This window comes from Montipora foliosa, chromosome 9 (assembly GCF_036669935.1).
Source record: "Montipora foliosa isolate CH-2021 chromosome 9, ASM3666993v2, whole genome shotgun sequence".
NCBI classification, from domain to species: domain Eukaryota; kingdom Metazoa; phylum Cnidaria; class Anthozoa; order Scleractinia; family Acroporidae; genus Montipora; species Montipora foliosa.
In genome coordinates, this window is record NC_090877.1 from 38,626,467 (window position 1) to 38,642,084 (window position 15,618).

The window sequence follows — 15,618 nt, forward strand, 5'->3', positions numbered from 1 at the left end:
AATAATAATAAAGAGAGAGTGTATATTATTTCGATATTAGGGGCTTGAAAGTTTAACCAGGCAGAGTTTGCCCAGTTATAGCCATTATTAAATAATAATAGGTAATTATTATTATTGTCATTAAGGCACAGGTTTTGCAAATTGAAAAAGGTAAACCTACTGTCAGATAAGGATTATGTGTTTGACTGTCAACTACATGATTAGAACGGTAGGACTGCCATTGAATTTCAACACAACATCAGCTTTCCCACCATTCAGTTTTAATAAAATTTGTGGTCACCTACTTTAAGATACAGTACTTTGTAAACCTAAAAGCCATAAACATTTTCTCTTATTTTTAAATGATACAATAATAAATTTATATTATTATAATTTGCTGAAGCCTCAGAATCAACAAATCGCTCTCCATGAATGACCCATCAATCACCTAGCTGTTCTGCTATGGTGACTGACCGCAGTGAAAAATGAAAGTGTTGATTTTAGTCATTATTCAAACTTACAAATCCACAGTTTTTGTACTTTACCTAATTAAAAGCTCTGTTCAATGATATTGTTTAAAACTCTCTCTGGATTCTGTTTAATCCCTTGAATCCTTGTAAGCAGCTCAGTACACCTTTGCCCAGGGAATGTTTCAAACAAATTAAACTCCCTCATGAAATAATGAGGACAATTTTTCTGCCTTAAGCAATCTTCAAGCCTTTGCAGAAGGCCCATGAAACGATCCCCTAAGCGATCAAAGGTCCAGTTGCTAGGAGAGGGCTTTGCCTCACACTCATAAAGCAACATGGTTTTGAGGTGATAAGACTTCAACGGATGCAGCTCAAGTTCCTCTCTCAGAGCTTTGAGGATCCGTAATACCTGTTTTCTGCAAGAGCTTTCTTCGCCATGGCCTCCTTTCAGAAACAGCTTCTTTTCAGCTTTTGAGAAGGAGTACGTCCAAAGAAAACCCTTTTCACGTTCAGGAACATTGCTTCCTTTTGGTTGCTTTGCAACAAGATGACAGCCATCATGCCAGATCTCCTGTACAAGGTTCTGGTTTGGCCAACCTTTAATGCAACATTGACAATTCACATTAAATTCAATTCTACCTTGCAGAACTTGCGCAGGGTGTTTTGTTTTTGTAACTGTGAGTATGTTGCTGGGAAATTAATACTGGGTTCCATTGTTCAACAAAACAAGTACAGAGCCCTTTTGCTTTAAAATTTAATACAGTAAGTTGGGTGTATCATTGAGATGAAAGGGTGTACCAGTAATCTAAAAGGAAATGATTTATTCAGAAACACAAGGATAACATCTCCTCAATTCCAAAAAAGAAAAGATGTCAAATTATCAAGTTTCATCAATCTTTTGCTTGTATACAACAAAATCATTGTATTTTGGGTTACCTCTGCGTGACCTTTCTTTCCACTCGTCAGCATCTTCTGGCCACGACTTGTCTTTAATGGCAAGTGTCAAGTCAATGGAATACACTCTCCCATTCATACTGTTGGTTATTATTAGGGTTACGGCTGGACCATGTGGTGACGTCATTTGAACAAACCTTGAAGAAAGAGGGAGCTTACATTACACAGCATTTATAGCAGTTTTGATTTTCTACTCCTCAATTCTGAGCCATTCCTTGTGAGAAATCTATTTAAGGACGGTGCCACCTACTATTCTTGTGCATTTCTTCTGTGCATTACGCAGATTTTATATTTTTCAAGTTTTTCCAATTTTTTTCATCAAAGTGCCTCGGAAGATTAATTCGGTTGCAGTGCAAAATATAATATGTCTCCTTGTTAAAAGACCAAAGAAAAGAAATCATAATGGTACAGTTGTCACGTTATGACATTTTTGGAAAAGCTAGTAACAATGATTGATCCGAGCGAGAAAGTGGACGGTGCAGAAGAATTATAATTTTCAATGGAACCCCTACAATGAAACAGGGCTATTTATCAGAGAAATTAAGAAAAATCAAATGTAACTAGACGCTTCATGAGCGTAAACTTTGAGGCCTGTGGTACGTGTTTCACAAAAACAGAAGGCACTGAGTTAGGTGGTATTGAACTGCAGCATTGGTCATTTGGACCATTTGAGGGTCACCCAGGCGTCGTGCCAGCAGTGGCCCTTTGGCTCACACGTTGAATTATTGCCAACGAGCAAGCTGGGTGAAGACGTGAGGCTTGCTAGGCGGCCAGCTTAACACCGTGCAAAGTAATGCAGCAGGCAGAAAAATTCTCGGTCGTGCCGCGAAAAGTGTAATATAAGGCTACGTAGTGTAATGTAAGGTTCCCTGGAGATTTTAGTAGGGGACATTATGAAAGCGCGTGTTTTGGTCATCATAGACAAACTTGCATGACGCACGCGACTATTGATGATCTTGTGTTCGGAGGTGAGTGAAAACACATTTTTCCCATTTCCCTGACCATTGTGTTGTGTACACTTGCTTTGAGTGTTCTTTAATATTTATTTTCGAACCATCGTGTTCTATAAATTGTTGAGTGAACGAGCTCAAATTAGTAAATCAGCATACGAGTTCTTATTGGCCGATGTTGTCAATTTCAGATTTCAGCCCGGGAGTAAAGCAGGTTGTTGTTCGTTTTGTAACCACTGAGTAGTGAACAATTTAATTTAATTTTCAAAGGAAATATGTTGTCTGCAAAGTACACAATTCAACCATCAATTTGACTTATGGCAGCTGTATCTTGCAAAATAAAAATTCTACAAGTGAAACAACTTTCATGTGCGAGAGAGTTTGATTCCCTATTACATGTTTCACACAGAAACGTCTCAAAATGCTTTAGCGATTTTTTACATGGCACTGATTTTATTCAACTTAATTATTGTATATTCCTGTTAAAATTACTGCCATTCAAAAATTACAGCAGTACTTTCCATATTATTGCAAAACACGTTAACATCTACATTTTTGTTGGAAACCCAAAGTATGCAATTTCTATTATTGTATTATTGTTACAGTAACCACTGGTAGATAAGTTGAGTTGCAGTACTTTCGAATAAAAATAACTAATTACAACTACTGTTGGGTATTTTGGAACTCTGATATAAATCTGCAAACTATGTATTATATTGACTGTTTCAATATTGGCACTTAGTGATAGCTAATTACTAGTTTTGTATAATGTCCTGTCCCGTTTTGAGGTCTTTTACTTTTTTAAGCTTTGGTAATAAATTCAGTTCAAAGATAACAAAACACGCTCTTGAGGAAAACTCACTCGTTTCTTCTTTAAGTTAAATAGTCTGCAAAAAACCAACTGCAAATTGCTCTGACGGTTGTTTTTTCCCGCATGTCATGCATGTCTTGCAGGTGCACTAAGCATTAAATGTTTATTCCACACACTAAGGAAGAACTGAACATGTTGTTTCTGCTTCATAATTCATCTTCTTTTCAGTCTAATCTGATGCCAGATCAAATTTTTTTTTTGGCTTTATTTTTGCACACCGCATATAGCAAAACCTGGGAGTTAACAGTAAAAGGCAAGCCAAAAGACCTAGATGAAGAAAATACAACATAGTTTTAAAACTATGAATTTCGAATTCTCAGCAATTATGACAATCGACCATAAAAACACTAAAATTTCCACAGTCTCTGTCTAAAGGTCATAATGCTGTCCAAAGGACAAAATTGATCACATGCTAGGCAATCACTAAGGTGCACGTGATCACCTTGTGTCAAGATTCTTGTTTACATTGAATAAACTACAGGGAAGAATGTTAATTGTTCATCGCTTTAAGAGTTAAACAACATACTTTTAGCCAAGAAACTTTCGTCTTTGGTTTTTTAATTTTGGTGTAATATTTAACTGAATATTTATATTTCATCTGTTGAGCTGGGAATTAGCCTTCTTTGTCGGGTTATTGACCCGAGGCCCGACTCTTATCTGAACACTGTTGATCAAACCATTCACTGAATCATGAATTCAATCATGAAGCAAAAAATGAACAACATTCAAGCTTTCTTCGACAAGCAATTCTTGACCAACAAGAATTATAGTCAAATTTCAAATTGCTTTTTTAACCTGGAGATGGCAGAGTTGAGTACAAATAAATAAAATTATAAATGCAGGTCACATCCACTCAAGGTGTTCGCTTCCTTCTCTGATATCCAACCCAAAAAAGCTACCAGACTGAGAGAATTTGCCATGTGATTTCAGTGTTGTACATAACACTACAGTTAAATTTCTTGTGTGTGTTGTCATGTTTATTTCAAGCTTCTTTATGCATATTTTTGACAGAGAATATTAAATTACCAAAAAAACAATTCACTGAAAGATCGTTAAAATTTAAGCTTTATTTTTGGGCATGCATTCATTTGGACGAAAAATCTCACAAAAACCTTTTCCAGTGTAAAATTTAATTACACAAACAAAATATTTGCTATTAGAGGCAAAAAAAGACCCTTCTTGTTTCAGTTGCATGGGTGCATACATGCAAACAAGAAACACAATCCGTGTCACTGAAACCATAATATGCAATTAAATAAATTTCAGTCTCACAGTTCAGGATCAAACCCTTTCCTCAAGAACATTTTGCATGAATAACGAAGCACAAAATAGACAACAAGGTTTCTTTCAAGTATTATTCTCCACTGTCACAGTTCCACATATTTTTTTTACCTGAAGACTGCAAAGTTGAGTACAATTAAAATAAGCTTAAATATAAACAGCCAGACAACTGAGATGCAACTTCAGTAAACACAGAAATTATGCATTCAAGGCATTAGATTCCTTCAATTTTTGTTAGACGGTGCATACATGTACATGCAGAATTCGCCACTGGGTTTCAGTGTTGTTAACATAACACCACCCTTAGTAAAATATTAGAAACAGTAATAACTATTAAAGTTCACTTTGATATCCGACGGCGAAAGATGCAATTGTTGTCGAAGACCATTACTCATTGCTTTTAAGATTCCAGATATTTATTTTTCACCGTCTGTCTTGTTTATCCAATTGACATTCCATTCTTGAGCTCCATAAGGGTATATTTTGTTTAAAGATCCACTAAAATGCTATTTGCATTACAATGATTTCAACACCATTGCAGAAAATTAAATATCCTACTGTCTCCACCAGATAAAATCTACGCATTTCTACTACTGTACCCCCTGAAAGCAACCAAATTACATGCAGAAGACTCTTCACACAAAGACAATAATGCATACTTAGCAGGGGAGTGACAGGAAAGACCTATTGTGCAACTTTTCCATTTTCTTGACCCCCCAGAAAAAAAAAACAGAGAAATTCCACTCATTTTCTTACTGGATTGCCATATGGTAACCCAGTAATAAATTCTTCAAAGACAACCACACAAAGGGTCTGGGATCATACTTTCAGTCCATACCATGAAGCTTGAGGCAACCATTAATTTTGTTTTTGTACAATTGGCTGCCACCAAGACCAACAAAAATTAGAAAAAAGATAGAGGAACATCCAATAACAGACATAAGTACCAAACGAAGATTAGTTAACGAATTTCAATGGGCCTCAAAAGGCCTTTAAAAGGCAAGTATAAGCTCACAACAAGATTGATTGACAATGCAAGTAGCTAGGTGATCATGACTTCAGTGCGTAATGGGTTGGATTACAGTGGAAAACAAAAATCGCTCACATTTCTCACTCCAAATATCCTTGCAATGTTACTCTGCATGGTCACTTAAGAGCCACTTTCCGAGAAAAAGATCCAGTCTTTCCAAGAATCAAGGAAATAATATCCACTTAAAAAGACTTAGGGCAAAACGCTCTTCTTTGTGTACTTGCATGTCGCCATTGTGAATATCCCAGAGTGCACCACAAAAACAGGTGCAATTATTTTCATTCACCGGGGAGGGGAGTGACAAAATAGCTAAAATCAATTGACAAAACACTGAAAAAGGCAGAAATTAACTTTTAAGATCATGTGGTGACCCCAATTTTTATTATAATTATAATGGACTTTTTAGGCCCATTGAAGTCGGGATTAATTTTTGGGGCCGTGAAAAATTTATACAGGGCGCTTTTTAGCAACTACAGAGGAGGCCTGTCAGGCTCAAAAATGGCTTTGTCATCACGTTTTTGTGATAAAAACCAGACATTCTAACCCTCCAGATTTGATCAGGAGTCTCCCGATTTTAGGTGTAATATTGCCTCCCACTCTACCGATTTTTATCAGATTCTCCCAATTTATCATCATGATGAGATTCTGAAAACAAGGAAAAATTGCTTATCTTAAGTATTTTTTTGTGATCTGAGTATAAAACATTACGTATTACACTTTCTTATCCTCTAATATGTCTCGCCCAATCTCTCCATCGAACACCCCGTGTTGCGCAGACTCATGAGGCCAGCAGTCTTACTCCATTTAGCAGCTCTAAAAATGGCAGACAAGCATTGGTAAGAATTATTGACATCAATTTGTCGTATTCTAAAAGGTCTTTAAAAGACCTTTTAGAATATGACAAATTGATGTTAAATGCAGGAAATGCCACTTGAAAGAAACAAAAATGGACAAATTTCCTTGGGGGGGATAACCCCAGAGCCCAAGGGTGGATCTCGGATTTTGGCTAGGGGGGTGTACATGTCACAAGGAAATGCACAGGAGGCCCAATCTTTATGTGTTAGACAATGTATAATACATGCTTTTACGAGGGTTAGGTTGCTGTTCTTTTTCTTCACATTTAGAATTGCTGTCTGAGTCAATCACACTAAAAACGAAAAAGCACATTTGTATTGTCTCTAAGTTCCATCTTGTTTTTGACAAGATCGACTCAATTTTACGGCAAACAATAAGCAAATTAGCTCAGTTTTACATCTTATTTATTTTATTAACATGACTTACCGCTTTTTTTGAAAAAATTCTGCTATAGAACTTTGCATTATTATGATTTTCTTCAGCTAGCTTGGCGATCGATGGAAAGGTCAAACGGTGGAAAATGGAATGACAATGAGGCTGTGTTAATTGGTGGTTTACGCTGACCACTGCTACAAAAGCAAACTGGTGGTGCAAAAGATCTAACTAATTGGCAAGCATTCACTTCTGGCAACATTTTATTCCACCAAAACTCTGAAAACTAGCGGTTTTAAGACACAACGGACCGCTGTCTGTTATTTAGGTTTTTTATTTCGTTTGTAAATTTTAGAATTTTTTGACTAAAACGTTTTTTTTTTTGGTAACCGAGGGGGGTGCACGTGCACCCTGAGCACCTCCCCTAGATCTGCCCTTGGAGCCCCCTACAGGCTCACTCCTTAAGCGCTTCTGTGAGCACCTTCGGCGTTAACAAATATACCCTGTTTTCCTTCAAAAGGGGTTGAAATATCTGCGGTTGCAATTTGCTATTTATTTTAAAGATGTTTGATGTTCCTGTTGTTTTACTGCAAGTAACCATTTTAGTACCCTGGATGCCAGAGGTTACCCTGCAAGCAGAGTCTCTTTTGATCTTCCTAGATAAGTCGGGAACAGGAAAGAAGACTCTGACAGCCGGCTCGACTTTCTTTGATTGCCACTCATACAAAGAAATGGATGAGTCGATCATCAGTCCAGTTTCGACTAATGTCAAACCTGTTTTGTTTTTATTTGTGCGCATGATCAATCGCCACGCGTCATCAATATTTTTTTTAATTTCCAACAGCCTGACAAATTTTTAACTGTCTAAATTCCCATGGGTATTTCCTCCGCATGTCGGTTACAGAAACTAGTTTGCCAGAATTGAGAAACCTGTATTCATTTTTTTCAGTAAAAATTGCAATGCAATTTAAAAACTTGAATTGTCTTAAGTTTCCAAGGAAATGATTTGTTGGTTGTCATGTGTTTGCCAGAGTTGTTGGAAAATATCCCAACTGTTTGTTTTGTTTTGGTTTTGTGGTTTTGCGATTACTAGTCACATGTGACTGACTCCCAAATATGTTTGAATTTTTAAAGCATGCTCAACACGAAAAGTCAAGCCGGCTGGCAGAGCCTTCTTTCCTCTTCCTGGCTTATCTAGGAAGGACTGCTCGCAGAGTAGCCAGTCTGAGAGGTTTTTTCTCTCTTAGATTGACGGAATAGCGAGTTGCAAAGTGGCGAGAACTACCTCTGGTACAGGCCGTTGAGAACCTCACTTCCATGCCCCGCTTGATTGACATTGAAAAAACTCAGTAAATTGATAAGTGACATAACCCCTACCAATCAGCATCTTTGGTTCCCACAGTACAATTGTCTTATTTACTTTGATATCAAATTCAAAAAGTCAATGTTCCATATAAAACTTTGATGTCAAATACGAAAATAAAAACTCAAATTTGAATTTTGGATGTCAATTCCAAAGTTGAATTTTGGTGGACATATACAAAAGACAAAAACATTTTAGAACCCACTGAACTTTTTGTGCCTTCAAAACCTCGATATCTGGAACTTTGCAGCGTTTCGATTATGGCCACAGTGGGCAGGAGAAATTAGGTTGACAGCAATTGAAAACCTGTCTGAACTACTTTCTGTTCCTAAACCAATCAGAGTACTCCTTAGAACTGACAAGTTCCTGGAACCAAATGATCGAATTGCTGGGTCAAAATCTGACTCTGGAAATATGAAACGACATCCCATTGGACCGGCCTTCTCAAAGAACTCAAGGGCCTGTACCAGAGGTTTTTCCTCGCCAGTATTCCATCGCTCTGAGACAGAAAAACCTCTGGCAGCCAGGGTAACGTTTGAGCTGATAAAAACTGTGAAAAAACTTGCATTTCTTTGTTTGAGCAAAAAACAAACATATAATTATCTCCAAAAAATGCATGGTTACCCCCTACTTTCATTTCACATTACAATAAACCAAACTAAAATCGAAACTTTTCTGCATAGTCATACCCCTGGGAAAATTTTCTTCTTATTACGTTGCACCAACCTATGGAATCTTGGTTTTTCCCTTTTACCTCTTTTGATGATTTGGTTTTTAGTGCGAAGTCCGAAGGACGGAGAACTATTAGGTTTAGAATGGGGCATGATACTTCAAGTAAGCAACATAATATTTCCTGATTAAAATTCCAGTGTCAGATGTCATTATTCCAAAGGGTAGGACACAATATGATGCTTTACTTGACGTAAAATAGGTTGAAAATTCTTCAAATTCTTTGTTAGACCACGCGTAGTGGTGGGTAAGTATCTCGGAATATTTCATCTAGGGGTAGGTGAGTCTGCTGGTCTTTTGAGAACACAATGGGAAATGTCGCTTATTTACTCCGGCCCCTAAAGATGATATATGGTCGATCTCCGAAATCGTCAACGGCGAGAGAAGGGTAAATCGCGTGTCTCGTTCTTAGCGGATCAGTCCGCCATTTTGATGTCGCTTTGCTCGCTACTGTACGTATGAAAGGGAAGTTTTGGTCTATTTTGTTGCTTCTATTTTATGTCGAGGGAATCTACCTGCCCACCTTTCAACAACAAGCACATTTATGGCAATTAAATTACTATTTGAGCCTTTGGTTTACTTCTGTGCCTTAATTTGTCGCTTTTATTTTCCTTTGCTTTTAAGATTAGAAAATGGTCAAAGTGAAACCACTTCTTGTTTTCTTCTTGTTTGTGCTCGTACGTACAAGACTTCGCACTAACCGTTCGGTACCGCTCGTTTCATGTATAGGCTGACAATGTCTAAATGTATGGTTCAAGGTTTGATCTCTATCATGCTTGACTTATACCCCACATTTGTGTGCTTACACCTAGCTTACTTTCTGAGAAACTTACCCTCCATATTCCAGGTATGCAATAGCATCTCTCACATGCCTTGCGAAAACCGATTTCACACGTGAGGCACTCAATATCCCTCGAGCATCTACACAGTTGTCTTGCCTCCAAATTTGTTCTTCTCCCATGTCAATCATTACTCTTGTAAATCCTGGAAAACCAAAGGTAAGGACTTTTAACATTAATTGAGGATATATAGTTGTAAATTTTATGCTAGGCAAAAATTACCCATGACAATAGTGTTTTGTATTTTTAGGGAGCAGGGTGGCGCAGTGGTGAGAGCACTTGTCTCCCACCAATGTGACTCGGGTTGATGATTGAATCCCAGACTTGGGCGTCACATGCGGGTTGAGTTTGTTGGTTCTCTACTCTGCTCCGAGAAGTTTTTTCCCTGCGTAGTCTGGTTTTCCCTTCTCCTCAAAAACCTGGACCTATGATTTGATATGAGTTGATTCAATTTCTGTACAGTGTCCACAATTCGTGCCCCAGTGCAAATACACAGTCTTGACATTTTCATATTACATAAAGCTCATTATTTTTATGGAATCTTGATTTATTCCTTTGTAGAGTTATTTACAGCAAAGCAGGTATTACCAGCTAGGCTTTGCTGTAATACATTCATATTGGACATACTGGAGTAGCTAGGTGTTCTTAATTCTTATATCCGCACAGAATTTTTTAACTCGTTGTTCTGTGACACAATCCATTTTTGACATTTTTTTGATTAGATTATAAGACGTTGTTTTTTTGTTCTTAGTTCAGTAAGGTCTTTCTCTAGATTTACTTGATATCCTCCCAGGAAGTCAAGCCAATCTGTCGGAGTGAGTTATTATATAGTTCTTATATATGAAGTTCTTACTTCCTCTACGTAAGTCATTGTATTTCTCTTGTTTTAGTGATGTTTTCTCTTTGATCTTTCGTACTTGACACACTATTCCTTCCATCTGGCATGATTATTCCAGGAGTGGGGGTACAATAGGTGTTGTTTAGTGTTGGTAATGACATGACAAATTAGGATAAGCGTCAACGCTGCTTGCTGTAGTTAGACTTGGTTGGTTTTCGGGGGTTACCGGCTCACACACAGTCCAATAGACTAGAACACACTCAAGACTTGATTACATAATTCTGCTTTATATACATAATGGTAGCTAGCTAAACCTGATTAAATATATGAGGGAGTATACGATGTTTCCGTCCTAAGTAAACATCCTAATTTGTACGTGACCATAACACCTTACTTTCATAATTTGATACATACCAGTACGTAAATCCGTAATTGCACGTTTGATTAAGCAACATGCATACATGTACAAATGCACTTCCGATTCATATCAGGTGAGTAACTAATCTACAGTACCGCTCAGATATATGTTAACTGCGCAGACGCGTTTTATATGCATATACACATATGATTATACGTACATATGCGTATAGTTATACGCACATACGCATACAGTTATACGCACATACGCGTATATTTATAAGCGTATAAACGCATAAACATGCACGTCTGATGTGTCTTTGTTATTCACGATGAAAAATTTTTTTTGTGTTTCATTGAGAGTCTAATAAAGCTAATGGAGATCATGTTACAAACACGCACGTCGCATCAAAATGTTTATTGTCTGAATTTAGCGTTCTTAGCTTAAGATCGATCTCGTCAAAAAAATTATATCTCTGGTTATATCTGACCCAGATCATTCATTCAAACGGTAAATTATGCTGCTTGACGAAAAAATTGTTTATCAAAGTTTCAATGGTGCACCGCTTCAAGGAAAAGTTCTGTGTTTCGGCAGTCGCGTCGGCAAGTCGCTTGCGAGATGTTTGTATAAAGTGTTCAAAAGACCTTGTTGAAAAAGTTATATCTCTGGTTATATTTGACGCAGATCGTTTATTCAAAGAGTAAAATGCTTTTTATTTAACCAAATAATTGTTTATCAAAGTTTCTATGGCGCGCTGCTCACGCTTAGTTATTTTTTACCTCAAGCTAGGAAAAGTTCCGTGTGTCGTCAGTCGCGTCGGCAAGTCGCTTAATTGCGAGATGTTTATTGTCTAAAGCATTCCAAAGACCTTGTCGAAATAATTATATCTCCGGTTATACTTGACACAGATCGTTTTTTTTTTAACCAAATAATTATTTCAAGGTTTCATCTGCAAAGCGAATCTTTACAAGCTTAGTGCTGTCAAGCTATTCTTTAGAACAATAACCTGCTAACAATAGAAAGACAATAAGCCAGCTCATACATACTAATGAACAGACGCGTATATGCGTATGTGCTTATATACGCATTTTTATGCGCACATATCCGTATACTTATACGCACATACGCGTATACTTATACGCACATACGCGTATAAGTATACGCACATACGCGTATACTTATACGCACATACGCGTATATTTATATGCTTATTATGCACGTTTTTTGGTTAACGTATATCTGAGCGGTACTGTACTTATAGTTCGACAGGTCACGTTAACTAAGTATCACGCTTTCCTTCACTTTACCACACAACCCAAAACCTTTACCAAAAATGCTAACCTAAACATTATCTATTAAAAGGCCATAGTGTTTACTGGCCTAAGGTTAGCATTTTGTAAAGGTTTGGGTTGTTGCAGCTATTGTACCCTTCAGCTATTATCCCCCATTGCAAACATTTCTTTTTAACAAACAAGTTTGTAACTTCTGAATAAATGAAAGCATCCAAGGAGCAGGGGCGTAGCTAGGATTTTTCAAAGGGGGGGTCACATTCTCTCACACCCAGGGTATATTTACCGGTCATCCACGGTGTTTTTGGTGAAATTGACAATTTTTCGGATGAGCAGTGATTGCGAGGAGGGGGAAACAAGCCTACAAAATAGCTGCATTTCAGATTTCAGTCTGCAGTTAAAAGAATCTGATCACATGATAACATTTATTTCTTCGTACTTTCCACGGCCAAGAAAAGAAAAAAACCTGAAGAAAAGTTTCCACCTGCTTCTTTTTTCCTCAGACAAGGCTTTTCCTGGGTTACCCATAATAGTTTCGGCCAGTTTTACTCGCCGTCAACATTGTTTCATGCTTTTCTCTTTGGGGAGAGCAACAGAAAATAGCGCCACGAGATCGGTATTTTTGAAACTGCAGAGCCACAAAAAATATTATCTCGTGATCAGAATTTTTTGACCGCAAAGTGAAATCAATGGTCCGTGAAGTGGGCTGAAAAAAAGCCCTTGTCCACAGACGTCTCAGATCGATAGTACATGAAGTAAGCAGGTGACATAAATTACTTTGTTCCAGTCTCACAGATACAGTTTGTATTATCTTGTTGTCAAAAAAGGGGGGGGGGGTCACGGGCACCCCAGGACCCCCCTGGCTACGCCCATGAGGTGTCTGCTTCTTGCAGACATCTCATCGCAGACTAAAACTAAGAAAGCTTGGTTGGTGCAAAGATAATTAAATTTCTCTAGTGACGTCCTTTATTCCTGTCAGGCTTTGTGCGTTTTCCAACAGTAACTACTAATTTCATTGATAGGGATCCTGTTGAACCTGTACCCAGTGCCTCCAACCCGTTCCCTCTAACTCGTTCCTCGTTACCCACTACCTGTAAAAAATAGGGAGTAGCTTTACCAAAAAAATAAAAAAAACCTCTTGACCATTGTCGAATTCTTCAATACATTTGCCCGTAGACTGTCCGGAAAATGTTCAGTCCGTGGGAAAGAATATCTGAATGCACGGACAAAGAAAGGAAAAATCGGGAATGCTACCGAAGCACCCCTCTTTAATTTTATACAGTATGAAACGTTCTACGAAAAACCCGCCAGGATATCTAAAAAATACAACACCGTGGAAGAACGATCACAGAGTAAATTGGTTGAACTCATAATTAGCGGTAAAGTCTCTGTCTACCAACCATTACTCTGTGATCGTTCTTCCACAGTGTCTAAGTTAGCGTCCAAGTTGATTCGAAGCCTGTGTCTACCAACCTTAGGTGGGTCACTCATTCCGTCATCTTCATCATCGCCGTACGGGTCATCGTCTAATTCCAAGTTTTCCACGACCAGCATCAAATCGAACTCATCGGGTTCACCCACTTTGGACCGTTCGTAATAGCTTCCTTTGTAAACAATTTGTATTTTGGAGAAACGGGGATCCCTCCCTTTTACGTTCTCAACAACACTCTCCACTTTTGGCTTCCAATACTGCAAAGCCTCTGTTTTAAGGCTCTTCCTTAACTCAACCTTTCTTTTCGTAAAGCGATTTAGAACGGCATTCGACATTATTAAATTATTTGCCTTCAACTCAATTCGGTATTCAACAGAACCAAAAAAATATAAATGCTTACACAAGCAACTTTTTCCTATTGTCTTAGTCTTGGCTGGTACATCCGGTAGTTTTCCAAGAAGTCCGCAGTTTCTTCCGGATGTTTTGTTTTTTTTGGTGCTGTATCCCGACTGGGACCTGAGGCCCGTTTCTCGAAAGTGCCGAAAAGCCTTTTGTGAAATAGATTGCGAGCAGTCTCAAGTTTGCCTCCTTTACCTTCATGAAACTGTCTAAAACACACCGAAGAAAGTGACATTGGGGAGTTTAAAGGGAAACTGTCACGAGAAGCGCATGCGCTAGCATCTTGTGAAATCAAAATTGTGTCCACTGGGACTGGGGAGGGCCATGGTGGACAAAGAGAAACTCCGGCGAATATACGAGACTCACTCGTGAATCCATGATGACGGCCATTCTCGTCTCTCAGTCAAGAGAAGAGCTGGATGACGGCTAGAATTTTCCGTGGGCTCGAGAGCAATCTCGTTCCCAGAGTCTTCGTTCCCCTTGACCAGCGGGTCGGGTTACGAGAGACTCTGGGATAATCCGTTTGGAGAAAGTTCTTGATTGGTTGAAAATCTGAGCATGAGCAATCGATTTCGGCCACGACTGCCGCGAGACGCGAGGGGTTTCACAGAGCACCGTATGATCGTTCATGCTTGTTTGGATTGGTTCGTTGATTAGTTTGGGCAGACTTAATAACTCTGGTTTGGAGCCAAAGCAAAGAGTGAAAACCTATTAAATCTAATGGAATGGAATCGTCTCTCACTGAGTAATTATGTCTTTATGTCAGCGGTAAATCCACGCGCATGCTCAGATTTACATCGGGTTTGGGCGCGCAAATGAAAGACGGTGAGTTTGAATTCGTTTACCATTTTAATAATCATTTCAATCCTTTTCGATCCTTTCTTTCGTTGCATGTTGCTAAGTGAAAAATGTTGTCATTCTCTGTTGTTTTCGTCTGTTTACGACAACAAACAGAAACAAGGATTCTAGGGGAGTCAGGGTGGTTTAGTGGTCATCAACCGTGCCTCCCACCTCTGTGACCCAGGTTCATCTCTGGCCTCGGGTCGTATGTGGGCTGAGTTTTAGTCGATCTCAATCTGACTCCGAGGGTTTTTCTCCGTTTACTCCGGTTTTCCTCCCTCCCTCCACGGGCCGCCGGGCCGCGGGCCGCTGGGCCTTCGGGCCGCTGGGCCGTGGCGGGCCGCTGGGCCGTGGCGGGCCGTGGGACGCGGGCCGCTGGGCTGCGGGCCTGCTTTTAGCCAAACCCGTTTACCTTTGCGTGCAAATAGATCAATTATTGCTCCATTATCAGTATTCGAGGTGTGCCGCGAATCAAACCAGTGTACTAAACCAACCAAGCCCAACTAAAGCAAGCAGTCGACCTCGATCCTTTGGCCAGAGGCCACGAAGATCCCCTTTCTTTCCCTGTTCTGCTCAACACTAATAACATAAGGTGTGTTCATCTTAGAAATCACACTAGTGGTACTAAGGAGTAAATCCTGTGGCAAGCCACATGCCAAAAACCACTGTTTAAATTAGGCCGAAAAATAGGCGGAAACGCGTTACTCATCGATCTAATGCAGTGGCACAAGAGATTAAAGGAAAGTGAGATTGGAAGCCTGGGGATCTC

At 38.9% G+C, this 15,618-nt stretch overlaps 1 protein-coding gene across 1 annotated transcript; it reads right to left on the reverse strand.

Annotated features, from left to right (window-relative positions):
• Positions 1-240: 240 nt before the first annotated feature.
• On the reverse strand, positions 241-14,383 carry LOC137969480 (cyclic GMP-AMP synthase-like receptor 1). Its single transcript, XM_068815733.1, has 4 exons — positions 13,648-14,383; positions 9,688-9,838; positions 1,386-1,540; positions 241-1,046 (listed from the first exon to the last, which is right to left on the reverse strand). Exons 1-4 carry the CDS (start codon positions 13,943-13,945, stop codon positions 529-531), a joined length of 1,122 nt encoding a protein of 373 aa, XP_068671834.1. The 5' UTR covers positions 13,946-14,383; the 3' UTR covers positions 241-528.
• Between the last annotated feature and the right edge of the window lie 1,235 nt (positions 14,384-15,618).